General features: G+C 53.5%; 1 protein-coding gene across 5 annotated transcripts in view; it reads left to right on the forward strand.

Annotated features, from left to right (window-relative positions):
- The window catches only part of LOC122551892 (natural resistance-associated macrophage protein 2-like), a 76,858-nt gene extending 59,856 nt beyond the window's left edge, over positions 1–17,002 (forward strand). For all 5 annotated transcript variants that reach the window (XM_087989427.1, XM_087989430.1, XM_087989431.1 and 2 more), the window contains 2 exons: positions 2,338–2,491; positions 14,352–17,002. In XM_087989427.1, coding sequence (XP_087845553.1) covers positions 2,338–2,491; positions 14,352–14,438 — 241 coding nt within the window. In that variant the 3' untranslated portion in view covers positions 14,439–17,002. The remainder of the gene's footprint in view (positions 1–2,337; positions 2,492–14,351) is intronic.
- The last annotated feature ends 1,393 nt before the right edge of the window (positions 17,003–18,395 follow it).

Below are 18,395 nucleotides of genomic sequence, written 5' to 3' on the forward strand. Positions count from 1 at the left end.
AGAAAATTTCTTGCTATCCACCCTGTTCATATTTCTCATGATCTTGTAGCCCTCAATCAGGTCCCCCTCAACCTCCATCTTTCCAATGAAAATAATCCTAACCTACTCAACCTCTCCTCATAGCCTCCATACCAGGCAACATCCTGGTGAACCTCCTCTGCACCCTCCCCAAAGCATCCACATCCTTTTGGTAATGTGGTGACCAGAACTGTACACAGTATTCTAAATGTGGCCGAACCAACGTCCTATGCAACTGTAACATGACCTGCCAACTCTTGTACTCAATACCCCGTCCGATGAAGCAAAGCATGCCGTATGCCTTCTTGACCACTTTACTGACCTGCGTTACCACTGTCAGCGAACAATGGACCTGAACACCCAGATCTCTCCGTACATCAGTTTTCCCCAGGACTTTTCCATTCACTGTATAGTTCGTTCTTGGTTTGGACCTTCCAAAATGCATCACCTTGCATATCACAATCAACAGTGACCCCATCATGGATCCTTGTGAGACATCACTGATCACAGGTCTCCATTTTGAGAAGCTCCCTTCCACTCCTACTCTCTGTCTCCTGCTGCCCGGCCAGTTCTTTATCGATCTAGCCAGAACACCCTGGATCCCATGCGACTTCACTTCCTCCAGCAGCCTACCATGGGGAACCTTATCAAACACCTACTGGAGTCCATGTATATGATATCTATAGCCCTTCCCCCATCAATCAACTTTGTCACTTCCTCAAAGAATTCTATAAAGTTGATAAGACATGGCCTTCCCTGCACAAAACCCTGTTGACTATCACTGATAAGCCCATTTTCTTCCAAATGGGAATATACCCGGTCCCTCAGTATCTTCTCCAGCAGCTTCCCTACCATTGACATCAAGCTCACAGGTCGAATTTATGTGGATTATCCCTGCTACCCTTCTTAAACAAGGGGACAACATTAGCAATTCTTCAATTCTCTGGGACCTCACCCGTGTTCAAGGATACTGCAAAGATATCTGTTAAGGCCCCAGCTATTTCCTCTCTCACTTCCCTCAGTAGCCTTGGATAGACCCCATCTGGACCTGGGGACTTGTCCACCTTAAATGGGGTTACATACAGTGTAAAACTCTCTCTACACTGTCCCCATCAAACACACTCAGGACAGGGACAGCACAGGGTTAGATACAGAGCAAAGCTCCCTCTACATTGTCCCCATCAAACACACTCAGGACAGGGACAGCACAGGGTTAGATACAGTGTAAAACTCTCTCTACACTGTCCCCATCAAACACTCCCAGGACAAGGACAGTACGGGGTTAGATACAGAGTAAAGCTACCTCTAAACTGTCCCCATCAAACACTCCCAGGACAGGGACAATACAGAGTTAGATACAGAGTAAAGCTACCTCTAAACTGTCCCCATCAAACACTCCCAGGACAGGGACAGTCAGTGGAACAAGCTGTGATAAAAATTCTGGATCAGTGGTGCTGGAAGAGCACAGCAATTCAGGCAGCATCCGAGGACAGGCAAAATCGACGTTTCGGGCATAAGCCCTTCTTCAGGAATGAGGAAAGTTTGTCCAGCAGGCTAAGATAAAAGATAGGGAGGAGGGACTTGGGGGAGGGACGTCAGAAATGACCTCTTTCCACCTATCACATTTCTGACGTCCCTCCCCCAAGTCCCTCCTCCCTATCTTTTATCTTAGCCTGCTGGACAAACTTTCCTCATTCCTGAAGAAGGGCTTATGCCCGAAACGTCGATTTTGCCTGTCCTCGGATGCTGCCTGAATTGCTGTGCTCTTCCAGCACCACTGATCCAGAATCTGGTTTCCAGCATCTGCAGTCATTGTTTTTACCTCGTTGATTTTAACCCTACTGCGAATCCTCTTGCAAGGATGCCTGCCTTGAAGAAGTTTTCCTCCTCTCTCTACAAGAATCTCAGGGAGTCTCTCTCTCATTGCAACTCCCAGGTCATTTCCTCAGTCCTGACCTCTCCGCCCCCACCCCAGTCTGACCTATCACCCTCACCTTGACCTCTTTCCACCTATCACATTTCTGACGTCCCTCCCCCAAGTCCCTCCTCCCTATCTTTTATCTTAGCCTGCTGGACAAACTTTCCTCATTCCTGAAGAAGGGCTTATGCCTGAAACGACGATTTTACTGCTCCTCGGATGCTGCCTGAATTGCTGTGCTCTTCCAGCACCACTGATCCAGAATCTGGTTTCCAGCATCTGCAGTCATTGTTTTTACCTTGTGATAAAAATTCAGTAAGTGACTCTCGGATATTAGTCAGTCAGTGACTGAATATCTTGCTCTACTGCTCTTGATGTCTGCATTGTGTCTGTCCTTACAGGATTTGTAAGATAGTCGGTGTTTTAATCACCCTTCTGATCCTGATTATCAATGCTTACTTTGTGGTGGATTATATTGAGCACTTGGACAGAGTTTGGCTCTACGTTGTCATTGGGGTGATTCTGCTCTTCTACCTCATCTTTGTGTTTTATTTGGTAAGTTTTGGTAAGAAGTCTCTTATTATAGCCTTGGGTCAGCTTGGATACTGGAGCCTATTGTCACAGCCACTCTCCTGTTCCACACTGGCCCCGCACCACGGGATTGAGATATTGCCTGGCTGTGGGGAGGACAGGGCAAATTCACCAGAATAATCCCGGGCTGAAAGGGTTCAATGACAAATGGTAAACAGAAGACCACAGATATGAGAAGTCTGAAATAAATGCAGAAAATTCTCGGGTTAGTGTCTGGCCTGCTGGGTATCTGCAGCATTTCTGTTTTATTGGACTTGTACTCCCTTGAGTGTCGAAGGTAAAGGGGTGACCCAATCGAGGGGTTTCACAGGATTGGAGGATTCGACAGCATCATGAGAGAGTTGGGGGGAGGTTGAGGGGAAGTTATTGAGTCATAGAGATGTTCTTTGGGCTGGGGGAGGAGGTTGAGGTGTTGGGGGAGAGGGATGAGGGGTGAGGTGCTGAGAGGAAGGTGTTACATAGAACAGAAAATAGTGCACTGTTATGGACTAGGCCAGACCACTCAAAACCTTGTGAAGCAGGCAGCCCCAGACTGTAACTTTGCAATTTGTTTCAGTAAGTGTACAGTGAAAATTACCCGGAGTAAGATAGCTAGGTTGACTACTCGATTTTAAAACAAACATTTATTCCCAAAATTACACAATGAAACACAAAGAACAGAATAAAGAATCCCTCCAGAACTCAGTCTATCCAACTAGACTTAACTATGCTGTTCCGAATATACACAACAGTCCCAATAAACAAACTCCCTTTAAAACCCAGTAAAAATGGGACATATGCTTGCAGGTTGAAGTTGAAGGGCAGAAAAGAGAGAGTTTCCACACAGCTCCCTGTTGAACTTCCCAGTTCAAGACTGAACTAAAACTGCTCAGCTCAGCTAGAGTGCCGCGGGAGGACCAGTTCCACCACAGAACACACCAGATGGCCTCCTTCTTTAGAGACCGCAATTTCCCTTCCCACATGGTTAAAGATGCCCTCCAACGCATCTCGTCCACATCCCGCACCTCCGCCCTCAGACCCCACCCCTCCAACCGCAACAAGGACAGAACGCCCCTGGTGCTCACCTTCCACCCGACCAACCTTCGCATAAACCAAATCATCCGCCGACATTTCCGCCGCCTCCAAACAGACCCCACCACCAGGGATATATTTCCCTCCCCACCCCTTTCCGCCTTCCGCAAAGACCGTTCCCTCCGTGACTACCTGGTCAGGTCCACGCCCCCCTACGACCCACCCTCCCATCCTGGCACTTTCCCCTGCCACCGCAGGAACTGTAAAACCTGCGCCCACACCTCCTCCCTCACCTCTATCCAAGGCCCTAAAGGAGCCTTCCACATCCATCAAAGTTTTACCTGCACATCCACTAATATCATTTATTGTATCCATTGCTCCCGATGCGGTCTCCTCTACATTGGGGAGACTGGGCGCCTCCTAGCAGAGCGCTTTAGGGAACATCGCCGAGACACCTGCACCAATCAACCACACCGCCCTGTGGCCCAACATTTCAACTCCACCTCCCACTCTGCCGAGGACATGGAGGTCCTGGGCCTCCTTCACCGCCGCTCCCTCACCACCAGACGCCTGGAGGAAGAACGCCTCATCTTCCGCCTCGGAACACTTCAACCCCAGGGTATCAATGTGGACTTCAACAGTTTCCTCATTTCTCCTTCCCCCACCTCACCCTAGTTCCAAACTTCCAGCTCAGCACTGTCCCCATGACTTGTCCTACCTGCCTATCTCCTTTTCCACCTATCCACTCCACCCTCTCCTCCCTGACCTATCACCTTCATCCCCTCCCCCACTCACCCATTGTACTCTATGCTACTTTCTCCCCACCCCCCACCCCCCACCCTCCTCTAGCTTATCTCTCCACGCTTCAGGCTCTCTGCCTTTATTCCTGATGAAGGGCTTTTGCCCGAAACATCGATTTCGAAACTCCTCGGATGCTGCCTGAATTGCTGTGCTCTTCCAGCACCACTGATCCAGAATCTGGTTTCCAGCATCTGCAGTCATTGTTTTTACCTAGAGAGCTGACCAATCCCCTTTCTTTCTACAGGTCACTTCTAAAACATAACCACTTTGGCCTGAAGTCTCATCTGTTTACATATAAACAAAAGGCCTCTCAAAATCCTTTTTCATCTCTGTACCAAACCTGACTGATCGGAGCCCGGCCCGGTTTATTCTCTCTCTGAAAACAAATCAAGGACAGAGTCTCCTTGAGCCAAGGAACAGCTTTTAGAGAAAAAGGGACTACCTTTGTGACCGCAGGAGTAGGCCATTCAGCCCTTCCAGCCTGCACCATTCAATATGATCACGGCTGATGATGCAATCTCAGTATCCCATTCCCACACTCTCCCCATATCCCTTGATCCCTTTAGCTGCAAGGGCCACATCCATCTCCCTCTTGAATCTATCTAACGAACTGGCCCCAACAGGTTCCTGTGGGAGAGAGTTCCACAGGTTCACAATTCTCTGACTGAAGAAATTCTTCCTCATCTCAGTCCTGAATGGCTAACCCCTTATTCTTAGACTGTGAGCCCTTGTTCTGGACGTCCTTCCCACATCTAGCATGTACAGGCCCAGCAGCATTTCATATGTTTCTGTGAGATCTCTATGTTATGGGAGAAGGGGCAAGGGGGTAAGGTGATTGAGGGAATGGATTGATGGGGGTGGGCTGTTGGGGGAGGCGGGGCTACAGTGGATTAGATTAGATTAGATTAGAGTCCCTACAGCGTGGAAACAGGCCATTTAGCCCACACCGACCTGGAGCGGTGTAACCCACCCACACTCATTCCCCTCCATTACCCCCGACTAATGGGCATAACACTATGGACAATTTAGCCTGGCTGAGTCATCTGATCTTAGATGTTTCAGGGAGAGGGATTGATGGGGGTGGGGCGTTGGGGGAGAGTGATTGGTGGGGGTGGGGCATTGGGGGAGAGGGACTGATGGGGGTGGGGCATTGGGGGAGAGGGATTGATGGAGGTGGGATATTGGTGGAGAGGGATTGGTGGGGGTGGGGCATTGGGAGAGAGGGACTGATGGGGTGGGGGTGTTGGGGGAGAGGGACTGATGGGGTGGGGGTGTTGGGGGAGAGGGACTGATGGAGGTGGGATATTGGGGGAGAGGGATTGGTGGGGATGGGGAGTTGGGGGAGAGGGATTGATGGAGGTGGGATATTGGGGGAGAGGGATTGGTGGGGATGGGGAGTTGGGGGAGAGTGATTGATGGGGTGTTGGGGAGAGAGATTGGTGGGGGTGGGGTATTGGGGGAGAGGGATTGATCGGGTGGGGTGTTGGGGAGAGGAATTGGTGGGGATGGGGAGTTGGGGGAGAGTGATTGATGGGGTGTTGGGGAGAGAGATTGATGGGGATGGGGTGTTGGGGAGAGGGATTGATGGGGATGGGGCATTTGGGGGAGAGGGATTTATGGAGGTGGTGTTTTGGGGGAGAGGGTTTGATGGGGGTGGGGTGTTGGGGGAGAGGGATTGATGAGGATGGGGTGTTTGGGGAGAGGGAATGATGGGGATGGGGTGTTGGGGCGAGGGGTTGATGGGGTGGAGTGTTGGGGTGAGGGGTTGATGGGGGTGGGATGTTGGAGGAAGGATTGATGGGGTGTGGTGTTGGGAGAGAGGGACTGATAGGGGTGTGGTGTTGGGAGAGAGGGATTGATGGGGGTGGGGTGTTGGGGGAGAGGGATTGATGGGGGTGGGGTGATGGAGGAGAGGGATTGATGGGGTTGGAGTGTTGGGGTGAGGAGTTGATAGGGGTGGGGTGTTGAGGGGGATGGATTGATGGGGGTGGGGTGTTGGGGCAGAGGGATTGATGAGGTGGGGTTTTGGGGCGAGGGATTAATGGAGGTGGGGCATTGGGGAGAGGGATTGATGGGGGTGTGATGATGGGGAGAGGGAATGATGGAGGTGGGGTGTTGGGGGACAGTGATTGATGGGGGCGGAATGTTGGGGGAGAGGGATAGATGGGGATGGGGTGTTGGGGGAGAGGGATTTACGGAGGTGGGTTTTTGGGGGAGAGGTTTTGATGGGGAGCGGTGTTGGGGAGAGGGATTGATGGGCTGGGGTGTTTGGGGAGAGGGAATGATGGGGATAGGGTGTTGGGGCGAGGGGTTGATGGGGTGGATTGTTGGGGTGAGGGGTTGATGGGGGTGGGGTGTTGGGGGAAGGATTGATGGGGTGGGGTGTTGGGAGAGAGGGACTGATGGGGGTGGGGTGTTGGGGGAGAGGTATTGATGGGGATGGGGTGTTGGGGGAGAAGGATTGATGGGGGTGGGGTGTTGGGGGAGAGGAATTGATGGGGTGGAGGATTGGGGGAGAGGGATTGATGGGGGTGGGATATTGGGGGAGAAGGATTGATGGAGGTGGGGTGTTGGGGAGAGGGATTGATGGAGGTGGGGCATTGGGGAGAGGGATTGATGGGGGTGTGATGATGGGGGAGAGGGAATGATGGAGGTGGGATGTTGGGGAGAGGGATTGATGGGGATTGGGCATTTGGGGGAGAGAGATTGATGGGGATGGGGTGTTGGGGGAGACGGATTTATGGAGGTGGTGTTTTGGGGGAGAGGGATTGATAGGGGTGGGGTGTTGGGGGAGAGGGGTTGATGCTGGTGGGGTGTTGGGGGAGAGTGATTGATGGAGGTGGCGTGTTGGGGCGAGGGATTAATGGAGGTGGGGCATTGGGGAGAGGGATTGATGGGGGTGTGATGATGGGGAGAGGGAATGATGGAGATGGGGTGTTGGGGGACAGTGATTGATGGGGATGGGGTGTTGGGGGAGAGGGATTTATGGAGGTGGGTTTTTGGGGGAGAGGGTTTGATGGGGAGCGGTGTTGGGGAGAAGGAATGATGGGGTGGGGTGTTGGGGAGAGGGATTGATGGGCTGGGGTGTTTGGGGAGAGGGAATGATGGGGATGGGGTGTTGGGGTGAGGGGTTGATGGGGGTGGGGTGTTGGGGGAAGGATTGATGGGGTGGGGTGTTGGGAGAGAGGGACTGATGGGGGTGTGGTGTAGGGGAGAGGAAGTGATCGGGTTCGGGTGTTAGGCGGGAGAGGGATTAATGGGGGTGGGTTGTTGGGGACGAGGGATTGATGGGGGTGGGGTGTTGGGGGAGAGGTATTGATGGGGATGGGGTGTTGGGGGAGAAGGATTGATGGGGGTGGGGTGTTGGGGGAGAGGAATTGATGGGGTGGAGGATTGGGGGAGAGGGATTGATGGGGGTGGGATATTGGGGGAGAAGGATTGATGGGGATGGTGTGTTAGAGAGAGGGATTGATGGGGATGGAGTGTTGGGGGAGATGGATTGATGGAGGTGGGGTGTTGGGGAAGAGGGATTGATGGAGGTGGGGCATTGGGGAGAGGGATTGATGGGGGTGTGATGATGGGGGAGAGGGAATGATGGAGGTGGGGTGTTGGGGAGAGGGATTGATGGGGATCGGGCATTTGGGGGAGAGAGATTGATGGGGATGGGGTGTTGGGGGAGACGGATTTATGGAGGTGGTGTTTTGGGGGAGAGGGATTGATGGGGGTGGGGTGTTTTGGGGAGAGGGATTGATGGGGATGGAGTGTTGGGGAGAGGGGTTGATGCTGGTGGGGTGTTGGGGGAGAGTGATTGATGGAGGTGGGGTGTTGGGGCGAGGGATTAATGGAGGTGGGGCATTGGGGAGAGGGATTGATGGGGGTGTGATGATGGGGAGAGGGAATGATGGGGATGGGGTGTTGGGGGACAGTGATTGATGGGGGCGGAATGTTGGGGGTGAGGGATAGATGGGGATGGGGTGTTGGGGGAGAGGGATTTATGGAGGTGGGTTTTTGGGGGAGAGGGTTTGATGGGGAGCGGTGTTGGGGAGAAGGAATGATGGGGTGGGGTGTTGGGGAGAGGGATTGATGGGGGTGGGGTGTTGGGGGAAGGATTGATGGGGTGGGGTGTTGGGGAGAGAGGGACTGATGGGGGTGTGGTGTAGGGGAGAGGAAGTGTTCGGGTTCGGGTGTTAGGCGGGAGAGGGATTAATGGGGGTGGGTTGTTGGGGGAGAGGGATTGATGGGGGTGGGATGTTGGGGAGAGGAATTGATAGGGGTGGGGTGTTGGAGAGAGGGATTGATGGGGATGGAGTGTTGGGGAGAGGGATTGATGGGGTGAAGGATTGGGGGAGAGGGATTGATGGGGGTGGGATGTTGGGGGAGAAAGATTGATGGGGATGGTGTGTTAGAGAGAGGGATTGATGGGGATGGAGTGTTGGGGGAGATGGATTGAAGGAGGTGGGATGTTGGGGAGAAGGATTGATGGGGATGGGGTGTTGGAGAGATGGGTTGATGGGGATGGAGTGTTGGGGGAGATGGATTGATCGGGATCAGGTATTGGGTGAGAGGGATTGATGGGGTTGGGATGTTGGGGGAGAGGGATTGATGGGGGTGGGGTGTTGGGGGAGAGGGATTGATGGGGTTGGGGTGTTGGGGAGAGGGATTGATGGGGTTGGGGTGTTGGGGGAGTGGGATTGATGGGGTTGGGGTGTTGGGGGAGAGGGTTTGATGGGGGTGGGGTGTTGGAGAGAGTGGTTGTTGGGTTTGGGGTATTGGGGGAGAGGGATTGATGGAGGTGTGGTGTTGGGGGAGAAGGATTGATGGGGTGGGGTATTGGGGAGAGGGTTTGATGGGGTAGGGTCTTAGGGGAGAAGGATTGATGGGGATGGGGTTTTGGAAAGAGGGATTGATGGGGATAGGGTGTTGGGGGAGATGGATTGATGGGGGTGGGGTGTTGGAGAGAGGAATTGATGGGGATGGGGTGTTGGGGGAGATGGATTGATGGGGGTGGGGTGTTGGAGAGAGGAATTGATGGGGATGGGGTATTGGGGGAGAGGGATTAATGGGGATGAGGTGTTGGGGAGAGGGATTAATGGGAGTGGGGAGTTGGAGAGAGGGATTGATGGGGATGGGGTGTTGGCGGAATGGGATTGATGGGGGTGGGGTGTTGGGGGAGAGGAATTGATGGGGGTGGGGTGTTGGGGAGAAGGATTGATGGGGATGGGGTGTTGAAGAGAAGGATTGATGGGGATGGGGATGGGGTGTTGGGGAAGGTGGATTGATGGGGATTGGGTGTTGGCGGAATGGGATTGATGGGGATTGCGTGTTGGGGGAGATGGACTGATGGGAGTGGGGTGTTGTGGGAGAAGGATTGATGGGGTGGAGTGTTGGGAATAATGTGGGTGGGGTGTTGGGGGAGAAGATTTGATGGGGATGGGGTGTTGGGGGAGAGGGATTGATGGGGTGGGGTGTTGGAGAGAGGGATTGATCGGGGTGGGGTGTTGGGGGAGAGGGATTGATGGGGATGGGGTATTGGGGAGAGGGATTGATGGGGGTGGGGTGTTGGAGAGAGGAATTGATGGGGATGGGGTATTGGGGGAGAGGGATTAATGGGGATGAGGTGTTGGGGAGAGGGATTAATGGGAGTGGGGAGTTGGAGAGAGGGATTGATGGGGATGGGGTGTTGGCGGAATGGGATTGATGGGGGTGGGGTGTTGGGGGAGAGGAATTGATGGGGGTGGGGTGTTGGGGAGAAGGATTGATGGGGATGGGGTGTTGAAGAGAAGGATTGATGGGGATGGGGATGGGGTGTTGGGGAAGGTGGATTGATGGGGATTGGGTGTTGGCGGAATGGGATTGATGGGGATTGCGTGTTGGGGGAGATGGACTGATGGGAGTGGGGTGTTGTGGGAGAAGGATTGATGGGGTGGAGTGTTGGGAATAATGTGGGTGGGGTGTTGGGGGAGAAGATTTGATGGGGATGGGGTGTTGGGGGAGAGGGATTGATGGGGTGGGGTGTTGGAGAGAGGGATTGATCGGGGTGGGGTGTTGGGGGAGAGGGATTGATGGGGATGGGGTATTGGGGAGAGGGATTGATGGGGTGGGGTATTGGGGAGAGGGATTGATGGGGTGGGGTGTTGGAGAGAGGGATTGATCGGGGTGGGGAGTTGGGGGAGAGGGATTGATGGGGATGGGGTGTTGGGGGAGAAGGATTGATGTGGTGGGGTGTTGGGATTGATGTGCGTGGGGTGTTGGGGAGAGGAATTGATGGGAGTGGGGTGTTGGGGAGAGGGATTGATGGGGGTGGGGTGTTGGGGGAGAAGAATTGATGGGGTGGGGTATTGGGGGAGAGGGATTAATGGGGATGGGGTGTCGGGGAGAGGGATTAATGGGAGTGGGGAGTTGGAGAGAGGGATTGATCGGGGTGGGATGTTGGGGAGAAGGATTGATGGGGATGGGGTATTGGGGGAGAGGGATTGATGGGTGAGGTATTGGGGGAGATGGATTGATGGGGGTGGGGTGTTGGGGAGAGGGATTGATGGGGATGGGGTGGGGTGTTGGGGAGAGGGATTGATTGGGGTGGGGTGTTGGGGAGAGGGATTGATGGGGATGGGGTGTTGAAGAGAAGGATTGATGGGGATGGGCTGTTGTTGGAATGGGATTGATGGGGATGGGGTGTTGGGGGAGAGAAATTGATGGGGGTGGGTTGTTGGGGGAGAGGAATTGATGGGGGTGGGGTGTTGGGGAGAAGGATTGATGGGGATGGGGTGTTGAAGAGAAGGATTGATGGGGATGGGGTGTTGGGGAAGGTGGATTGATGGGGATTGGGTGTTGGGGGAGATGGATTGATGGGAGTGGGGTGTTGTGGGAGAAGGATTGATGGAGTAGGGTATTGGGGGAGAGAGACTGATGGGGTGGGTTGTTGGGGAGAGGGATTGATGGGGGTGGGGTGTTAGAGAGAGGGTTTTATGGGGCCGGGTTGTTGGAGAGAGGTGGGGGTGGGGTGTTGTGGGAGAAGGATTAATGGGGTGGAGTATTGGGATTGATGGGGGTGGGGTGTTGGGGGAGAAGATTTGATGGGGATGGGGTGTTGGGGGAGAGGGATTGATGGGGTGGGGTATTGGGGAGAGGGATTGATGGGGTGGGGTGTTGGAGAGAGGGATTGATCGGGGTGGGGTGTTGGGGGAGAAGGATTGATGTGGTGGGGTGTTGGGATTGATGTGGGTGGGGTGTTGGGGAGAGGAATTGATGGGGGTGGGGTGTTGGGGAGAGTGATTGATGGGGTGGGGTATTGGGGAGAGGGATTGATGGGGTGAGGTCTTGGGGGAGAGGGATTGATGGGGGTGGGGTGTTGGGGAGAAGGATTGATGGGGTGGGGTTTTGGGGGAGAAGGATTGCTGGGGGTGGGGTGTTGGGGAAGGGATTGATGGTGGTGGGGTGTTGGGGAGAGGGATTGATGGGGTTGGGGTGTTGGGGGAGTGGGATTGATGGGGTTGGGGTGTTGGGGGAGAGGGATTGATCGGGTTGGGGTGTTGGGGGAGAGGGATTGATGGGGTTGGGGTGTTGGGGAGAGGGATTGATGGGGTTGGGGTGTTGTGGGAGTGGGATTGATGGGGTTGGGGTGTTGGGGGAGAGGGATTGATGGGGGTGGGGTGTTGGGGAGAGGGATTGATGGGGTGGGGTGTTGGGGGAGAGGGATTGATCGGGTTGGGGTGTTGGGGGAGGGGGATTGATGTGGGTGGGGTGTTGGGGAGAGGAATTGATGGGGGTGGGATGTTGGGGAGAGGGATTGATGGGGGTGGGGTGTTGGGGAGAGGGATTGATGGGGGTGGGGTGTTGGCGAGAAGGATTGATGGGGTGGGGTATTGGGGGAGAAGGATTGCTGGGGGTGGGGTGTTGGGGAAGGGATTGATGGAGGTAGGGTGTTGGGGGAGAGGGATTGATGGGGGTGGGGTGTTGGGGAGAGGGATTGATGGGGTTGGGGTGTTGGGGGAGTGGGATTGATGGGGTTGGGGTGTTGGGGGAGAGGGAGTGATGGGGGTGGGGTGTTGGGGAGAGGGATTGATGGGGGTGGGGTGTTGGGGAGAGGGATTGATGTGGGTGGGGTGATGGGGGAGAGGGATTGATGGGGGTGGGGTGTTGGGGAGAGGGATTGATGGGGTGGGGTGTTGGGGAGAGGGATTGATGGGGTTGGGGTGTTGGGGGAGTGGGATTGATGGGGTTGGGGTGTTGGGGGAGAGGGATTGATGGGGGTGGGGTGTTGGGGAGAGGGATTGATGGGGGTGGGGTGTTGGGGAGAGGGATTGATGTGGGTGGGGTGTTGGGGAGAAGGATTGATGGGGGTGGGGTGTTGGGGAGAGGGATTGATGGGGTGGGGTGTTGGGGGAGTGGGATTGATGGGATTGGGGTGTTGGGGGAGAGGGATTGATGGGGGTGGGGTGTTGGGGGTGAAGATTTGATGGGGATGGGGTGTTGGGGGAGAAGGATTGATGGGGATCGGGTCTTGGGTGAGAGGGATTGATGGGGTTGGGGTGTTGGGGGAGAGGGATTGATGGGGGTGGGGTGTTGGGGAGAGGGATTGATGTGGGTTGGGTGTTGGGGAGAGGGATTGATGGGGGTGGGGTGTTGGGGAGAAGGATTGATGGGGGTGGGGTGTTGGGGAGAGGGATTGATGGGGGTGGGGTGTTGGGGAGAAGGATTGATGGGGTGGGGTATTGGGGGAGAAGGATTGATGGGGGTGGGGTGTTGGGGAGGGATTGATGGAGGTGGGGTGTTGGGGAGAGGGATTGATGGGGGTGGGGTGTTGGGGAGAGGGATTGATGTGGGTGGGGTGATGGGGGAGAGGGATTGATGGGGGTGGGGTGTTGGGGAGAGGGATTGATGGGGTGGGGTGTTGGGGAGAGGGATTGATGTGGGTGGGGTGTTGGGGAGAGGAATTGATGGGGGTGGGGTGTTGGGGAGAGGGATTGATGGGGGTGGGGTGTTGGGGAGAAGGATTGCTGGGGGTGGGGTGTTGGGGAGGGATTGATGGAGGTGGGGTGTTGGGGAGAGGGATTGATGGGGTTGGGGTGTTGGGGGAGAGGGATTGATGGGGGTGGGGTGTTGGGGAGAGGGATTGATCGGGGTGGGGTGTTGGGGGAGAGGGATTGATGGGGGTGGGGTGTTGGGGAGAGGGATTGATGGGGTGGGGTGTTGGGGGAGGGATTGATGGAGGTGGGGTGTTGGGGGAGAGGGATTGATGGGGTGGGGTGTTGGGGGAGGGATTGATGGAGGTGGGGTGTTGGGGGAGAGGGATTGATGGGGGTGGGGTGTTGGGGAGAGGGATTGATGGGGTTGGGGTGTTGGGGGAGAGGGATTGATAGGGGTGGGGTGTTGGGGGAGTGGGATTGATGGGGTTGGGGTGTTGGGGGAGAGGGATTGATGGGGGTGGGGTGTTGGGGAGAGGGATTGATCGGGGTGGGGTGTTGGGGAGAGGAATTGATGGGGGTGGGGTGTTGGGGGAGGGATTGATGTGGGTGGGGTGTTGGGGGAGAGGGATTGATGGGGGTGGGGTGTTGGGGGAGTGGGATTGATGGGGTTGGGGTGATGGGGGAGGGATTGATGGGGGTGGGGTGTTGGGGGAGATGGATTGATGGGGGTTGGGTATTGGGGGAGAGGGATTGATGGGGTTGGGGTGATGGGGGAGGGATTGATGGGGGTGGGTGATGGGGGAGAGGGATTGATGGGGTTGGGGTGTTGGGGGAGAGGGATTGATGGGGGTACGGTGTTGGGGAGAGGGATTGATGGGGGTGGGTGATGGGGGAGAGGGATTGATGGGGGTGGGTGATGGGGGAGTGGGATTGATGGGGGTGGGGTGTTGGGGGAGAGGGATTGATGGGGGTGGGGTGTTGGGGGAGAGGGATTGATGGGGGTGGGGTGTTGGGGGAGGGATTGATGGGGGTGGGGTGATGGGGAGAGGAGGCAATGGTTGTAAGACGTTCAGTGCAAATGAGGAATGTTATTTTCCATATTGCAGGTGTGGCTGAGCTGTGCTGTGGCTGGAATAACCTGTCTGAATATCGGGCAACAGAAACGGTTCACCTATGAGATACTTCACAACTGACCCCCACGAGAGGTTCCTGACCTGTGCTCAACTTGGCCATGAGTCAATGACGCAAGGCAGAAACATAATCACCGAAACCTCTAAAGCACAGATGGTTTCAGTCTCCTGGACCTTCTCCTTTCACTTTATATCCAACGTCCAAACCAATTCCACATGCTGTGTCCTTCCTTAGACAGCTGCATCCGATGGGGGCGAGCTTCTCATTTTCAGATTAACTGTGATTCATCTTCTTTCAGATTTCTTCATCCCTGGCCCCTGTTCTGCAGGGATTGCTCTCTCCCCCCAACAGGAGGTGCTTCAGAAGCTCCGCATCTGTCTGTCTCTGTAAACCTTCAGTCACACAAGTCTAACCAGCACCAATTTCTTCCTCATGCTAAACCCAGACAAAAGTCAGAATAAAAAGGATAGGTCCGGAAGAAAGCAAGCAAGACTCCAATAATTGTGAGGCAGAGAGTGGGATATGGGTGACTCAATGACAGTGGGATATGGGTGAGGAGAGTGGGACATAGGTGAGGCAGTATATGGGTGAGGCAGAAGGGTGGGGTATGGGTGAGAAAGGGAGGGTAGCTGTAGGTGAGGTGGGGGTGAGCTGCCTTCTTGAACTGCTGCAGTCCATGTGCTGTGGGCAGACCCACAATGCCATTAGGGAAGGAATTCCCAGACTCTGACCAATGATCAAATTGATTTGGAGAGAGCAGGACAGAGGATTGAATGGCCTCCTCCTGCCCTATCGCTGTGCTGAGCTGACTCCAAAATGATGAGTGTCCCTGTCAGGTTGCGTCCTGATACCTGCGCCCATAATCAAAGATTTTCTCTCTTGTGCTTGCACTGAACTTTCTTCCTGCAGTTCAGGATGACGCACATCCCAGACAAACACTGAACCAGCTGCTAGTTAACGCAGCTCCACACAGTGTACCATTTCACCAAACACAACTTATGTCTCTCTCAGACGGCCAAGTGATGCTTGAACAACACACAAGTCAAGCAGAAATGTGCAAAACTAAGTGATAGAAAAGCAGCACTAACCAAACCCACCAAATCTCATGTATTTACAGATTGTTACTGTATTTGCAATGTCACTTTTAAAGCAATAAAATATCTGAGTCTCTTTTCAGTAATTGTTAGTAGGACATTTGTTAATGGTGTCTGTGTCTAGCAGTTTAACCACTGCACTTCCAAATTCTCCCATCGTCAAGACATACTTTCCCATAATCCCAGGAATAAATGGAGTGCTGTCTGCAGAACTGTACAGTACAGGCCATTCTGCCCCTCTGCCTCATGCTGGTGCAGCTGCTCTACACTGGCCTCTTGGCACATCCCCTTCACTCACTCAATCACCACATTGTTCCAGTCTTCTCTCCCTCAAGTTTATCCACCTTCCTCTTTAAATTGATACTGCTCATCCTGATTATTCCCTGTGGGAGCTAGTTTGATATTCTTCCCCCTCTCTGAGTGAAGAGGTTCCTCCTGCATTCCCAAACAGATTGATTGGAGATTCTACTCCAGTTCTGAATTCCTGGAAACAAAAGGTCTTCTTTATGTCAACCACTCGGAACTTTTTGATAATCTTGGGAACCTTGGCCAGGTCACCCCTCAATGCCCTCTTTTCTAAAGAGAGAGCCACAGCCTGTTCAAAATAAATAAGACTTCAGATACAGAGATGGGAACTGTGCAGTGCGCCAGTGTGGTCCAGCCAAGAGATAGGGAGACCAGAACATTAGGGACATTGAAGCGACTGCTGTACCTTCCTGTGTTCTATGTTCTAATTGTAGGCAGTCATCCAAGTGTGCACTAGCAGGGATCTAGGTGACAGAAGGGCAGCATGGTGGCTCAGCGGTTAGCACTGCTGCCTCACAGCGCCAGGGGCCCGGGTTCGATTCCAGCCTCGGGTGACTGTCTGTGTGGAGTTTGCACGTTCTCCCCGTGTCTGCGTGGGTTTCCTCCGGGTGCTCTGGTTTCCTCCCACAGTCCAAAGATGTGCAGGTCAGGTGAATTGGCCACGCTAAATTGCCCGTAGTGTTAGGTGCATTAGTCAGAGGGAAATGGGTCTGGGTGGGTTACTCTTCGGAGGGTCGGTGTGGGCTGGTTGGGCTGAAGGGCCTGTTTCCACACTGTAGGGAATCTAATCAAATCTAATAATGCACAGTGTACCAAGTGTAGTCTGAATGACAGATATGGGGACGGCAACTGTGCACAGTGTTCCGAGTGCGGTTTAACCAAGGAATATGGAAGCCAGAAACAAAAAACAGAAATTGCTGGAGAAACTCAGCAGGTCCAGCAGCATCTGTAGAGAGAAAGCACAGTCAGTGTTATGATATCCTTCTGCCTTTCATTTCTCACTGAGGCCCCTAACAGAACCTGCCAAACAGGGATTCTCCTTCCCTCTCCCACATTCACTGACTTCCTCGCTGCCTGTCACTATAAGGAACCCGAGACCAAGAGCTGAAGAGGTTATTCAACTCCTGGAGTCTGCTCCACCATCCAATGAGGTCATAGTGGATCCAATAACACTCAACCCCATAAGCCTTGATTCTCATACTGATTAAAAATCTGTCTTGAATATACTTAATGACTCAGCCTTGGCAGTCGTCTGTGGTAAACAATTTCAGTCCCTCTGAGAGAAGAGATTCCTCCTCATCCCTTTCTTAAATAAACAACAAATAACAGTACAGCACAGGAAGAGGCCTTTCGCCCATATACCTGACCCAGCATACCCCTCTTTTTCCGGCCTATTCACGTCTTTGCCAAGATGTCTGTGAAGTGTTGCTATTCCATTTGCTTCTGCAACTTCCTATGGTGCCACATCCCTGGCACTTACAGCATGTTTTAAAAACTCTGATAAACTTTCCCTCTTTCACCTTAAATCTGTGTCCACTAAATAAAAACCCAAACAACTGTGGATGCTGGGAATCAGAAACAAAACAGAAATTGTTAAAAAGCTCAGCATACAGTCATAGAGACGTACAGCACGGAAACAGACCCTTCGGCCCAACCCTTCCATGCCGACCAGATATCCCAACCCAACCTAGTCCCACCTGCCAGCACCCGGCCCCTATCCCTCCAAACCCTTCCTATTCATATACCCATCCAAATGCCTCTTAAATGTTGCAATTGTACCAGCCTCCACCACATCCTCTGGCAGCTCATTCCATACACGTACCACCCTCTGTGTGAAAATATTGCCCCTTAGGTCTCTTTTATATCTTTCCCCTCTCACCTTAAACCTTTGCCCTCTAGTTCTGGACTCCCCGACCCCAAGGAAAAGACTTTGCCTATTTATCCTATCCGTGCCCCTCATAATTTTGTAAACCTCTATAAGGTCACCCCTCAGCCTCCGATACTCCAGGGAAAACAGCCCCAGCCTGTTCAGCCTCTCCCTGTAGCTCAAACACTCCAACACTGGTAACATCCTTGTAAATCTTTTCTGAACCCTTTCAGGTTACACAACGTCTTTCCGATAGGAAGGAGACCAGAATTGCATGCAATATTCCAACAGTGGCCTAACCAAAGTCCTGTACAGCCGCAACATGACCTCCCAACTCCTGTACTCAATACTCTGACCAATAAAGGAAAGCAGACCAAACGACTTCTTCACTATCCTATCTACCTGCGACTCTACTTTCAAGGAGCTATGAACCTGCACTCCAAGGTCTCTTTGTTCAGCAACATTCTCCAGGACCTTACCATTAAGTGTATAAGTCCTGCTAAGATTTGCTTTCCCAAAATGCAGCACCTCACATTTATCTGAATTAAACTCCATCTGTCACTTCTCAGCCCATTGGCCCATCTGGTCCAGATCCTGTTGTAATCTGAGGTAACCCTCTTCGCTGTCCATTACACCTCCAATTTTGATGTCATCTGCAAACTTACTAACTGTACCTCTTATGCTCGCATCCAAATCATTTATGTAAATGACAAAAAGTAGAGGACCCAGCACTGATCCTTGTGGCACTCCAC

This window comes from Chiloscyllium plagiosum, unplaced genomic scaffold (genome assembly GCF_037043375.1).
Source record: "Chiloscyllium plagiosum isolate Xiang-an unplaced genomic scaffold, Cpla_swu_hap1 HiC_scaffold_7, whole genome shotgun sequence".
NCBI lineage: Eukaryota > Metazoa > Chordata > Chondrichthyes > Orectolobiformes > Hemiscylliidae > Chiloscyllium > Chiloscyllium plagiosum.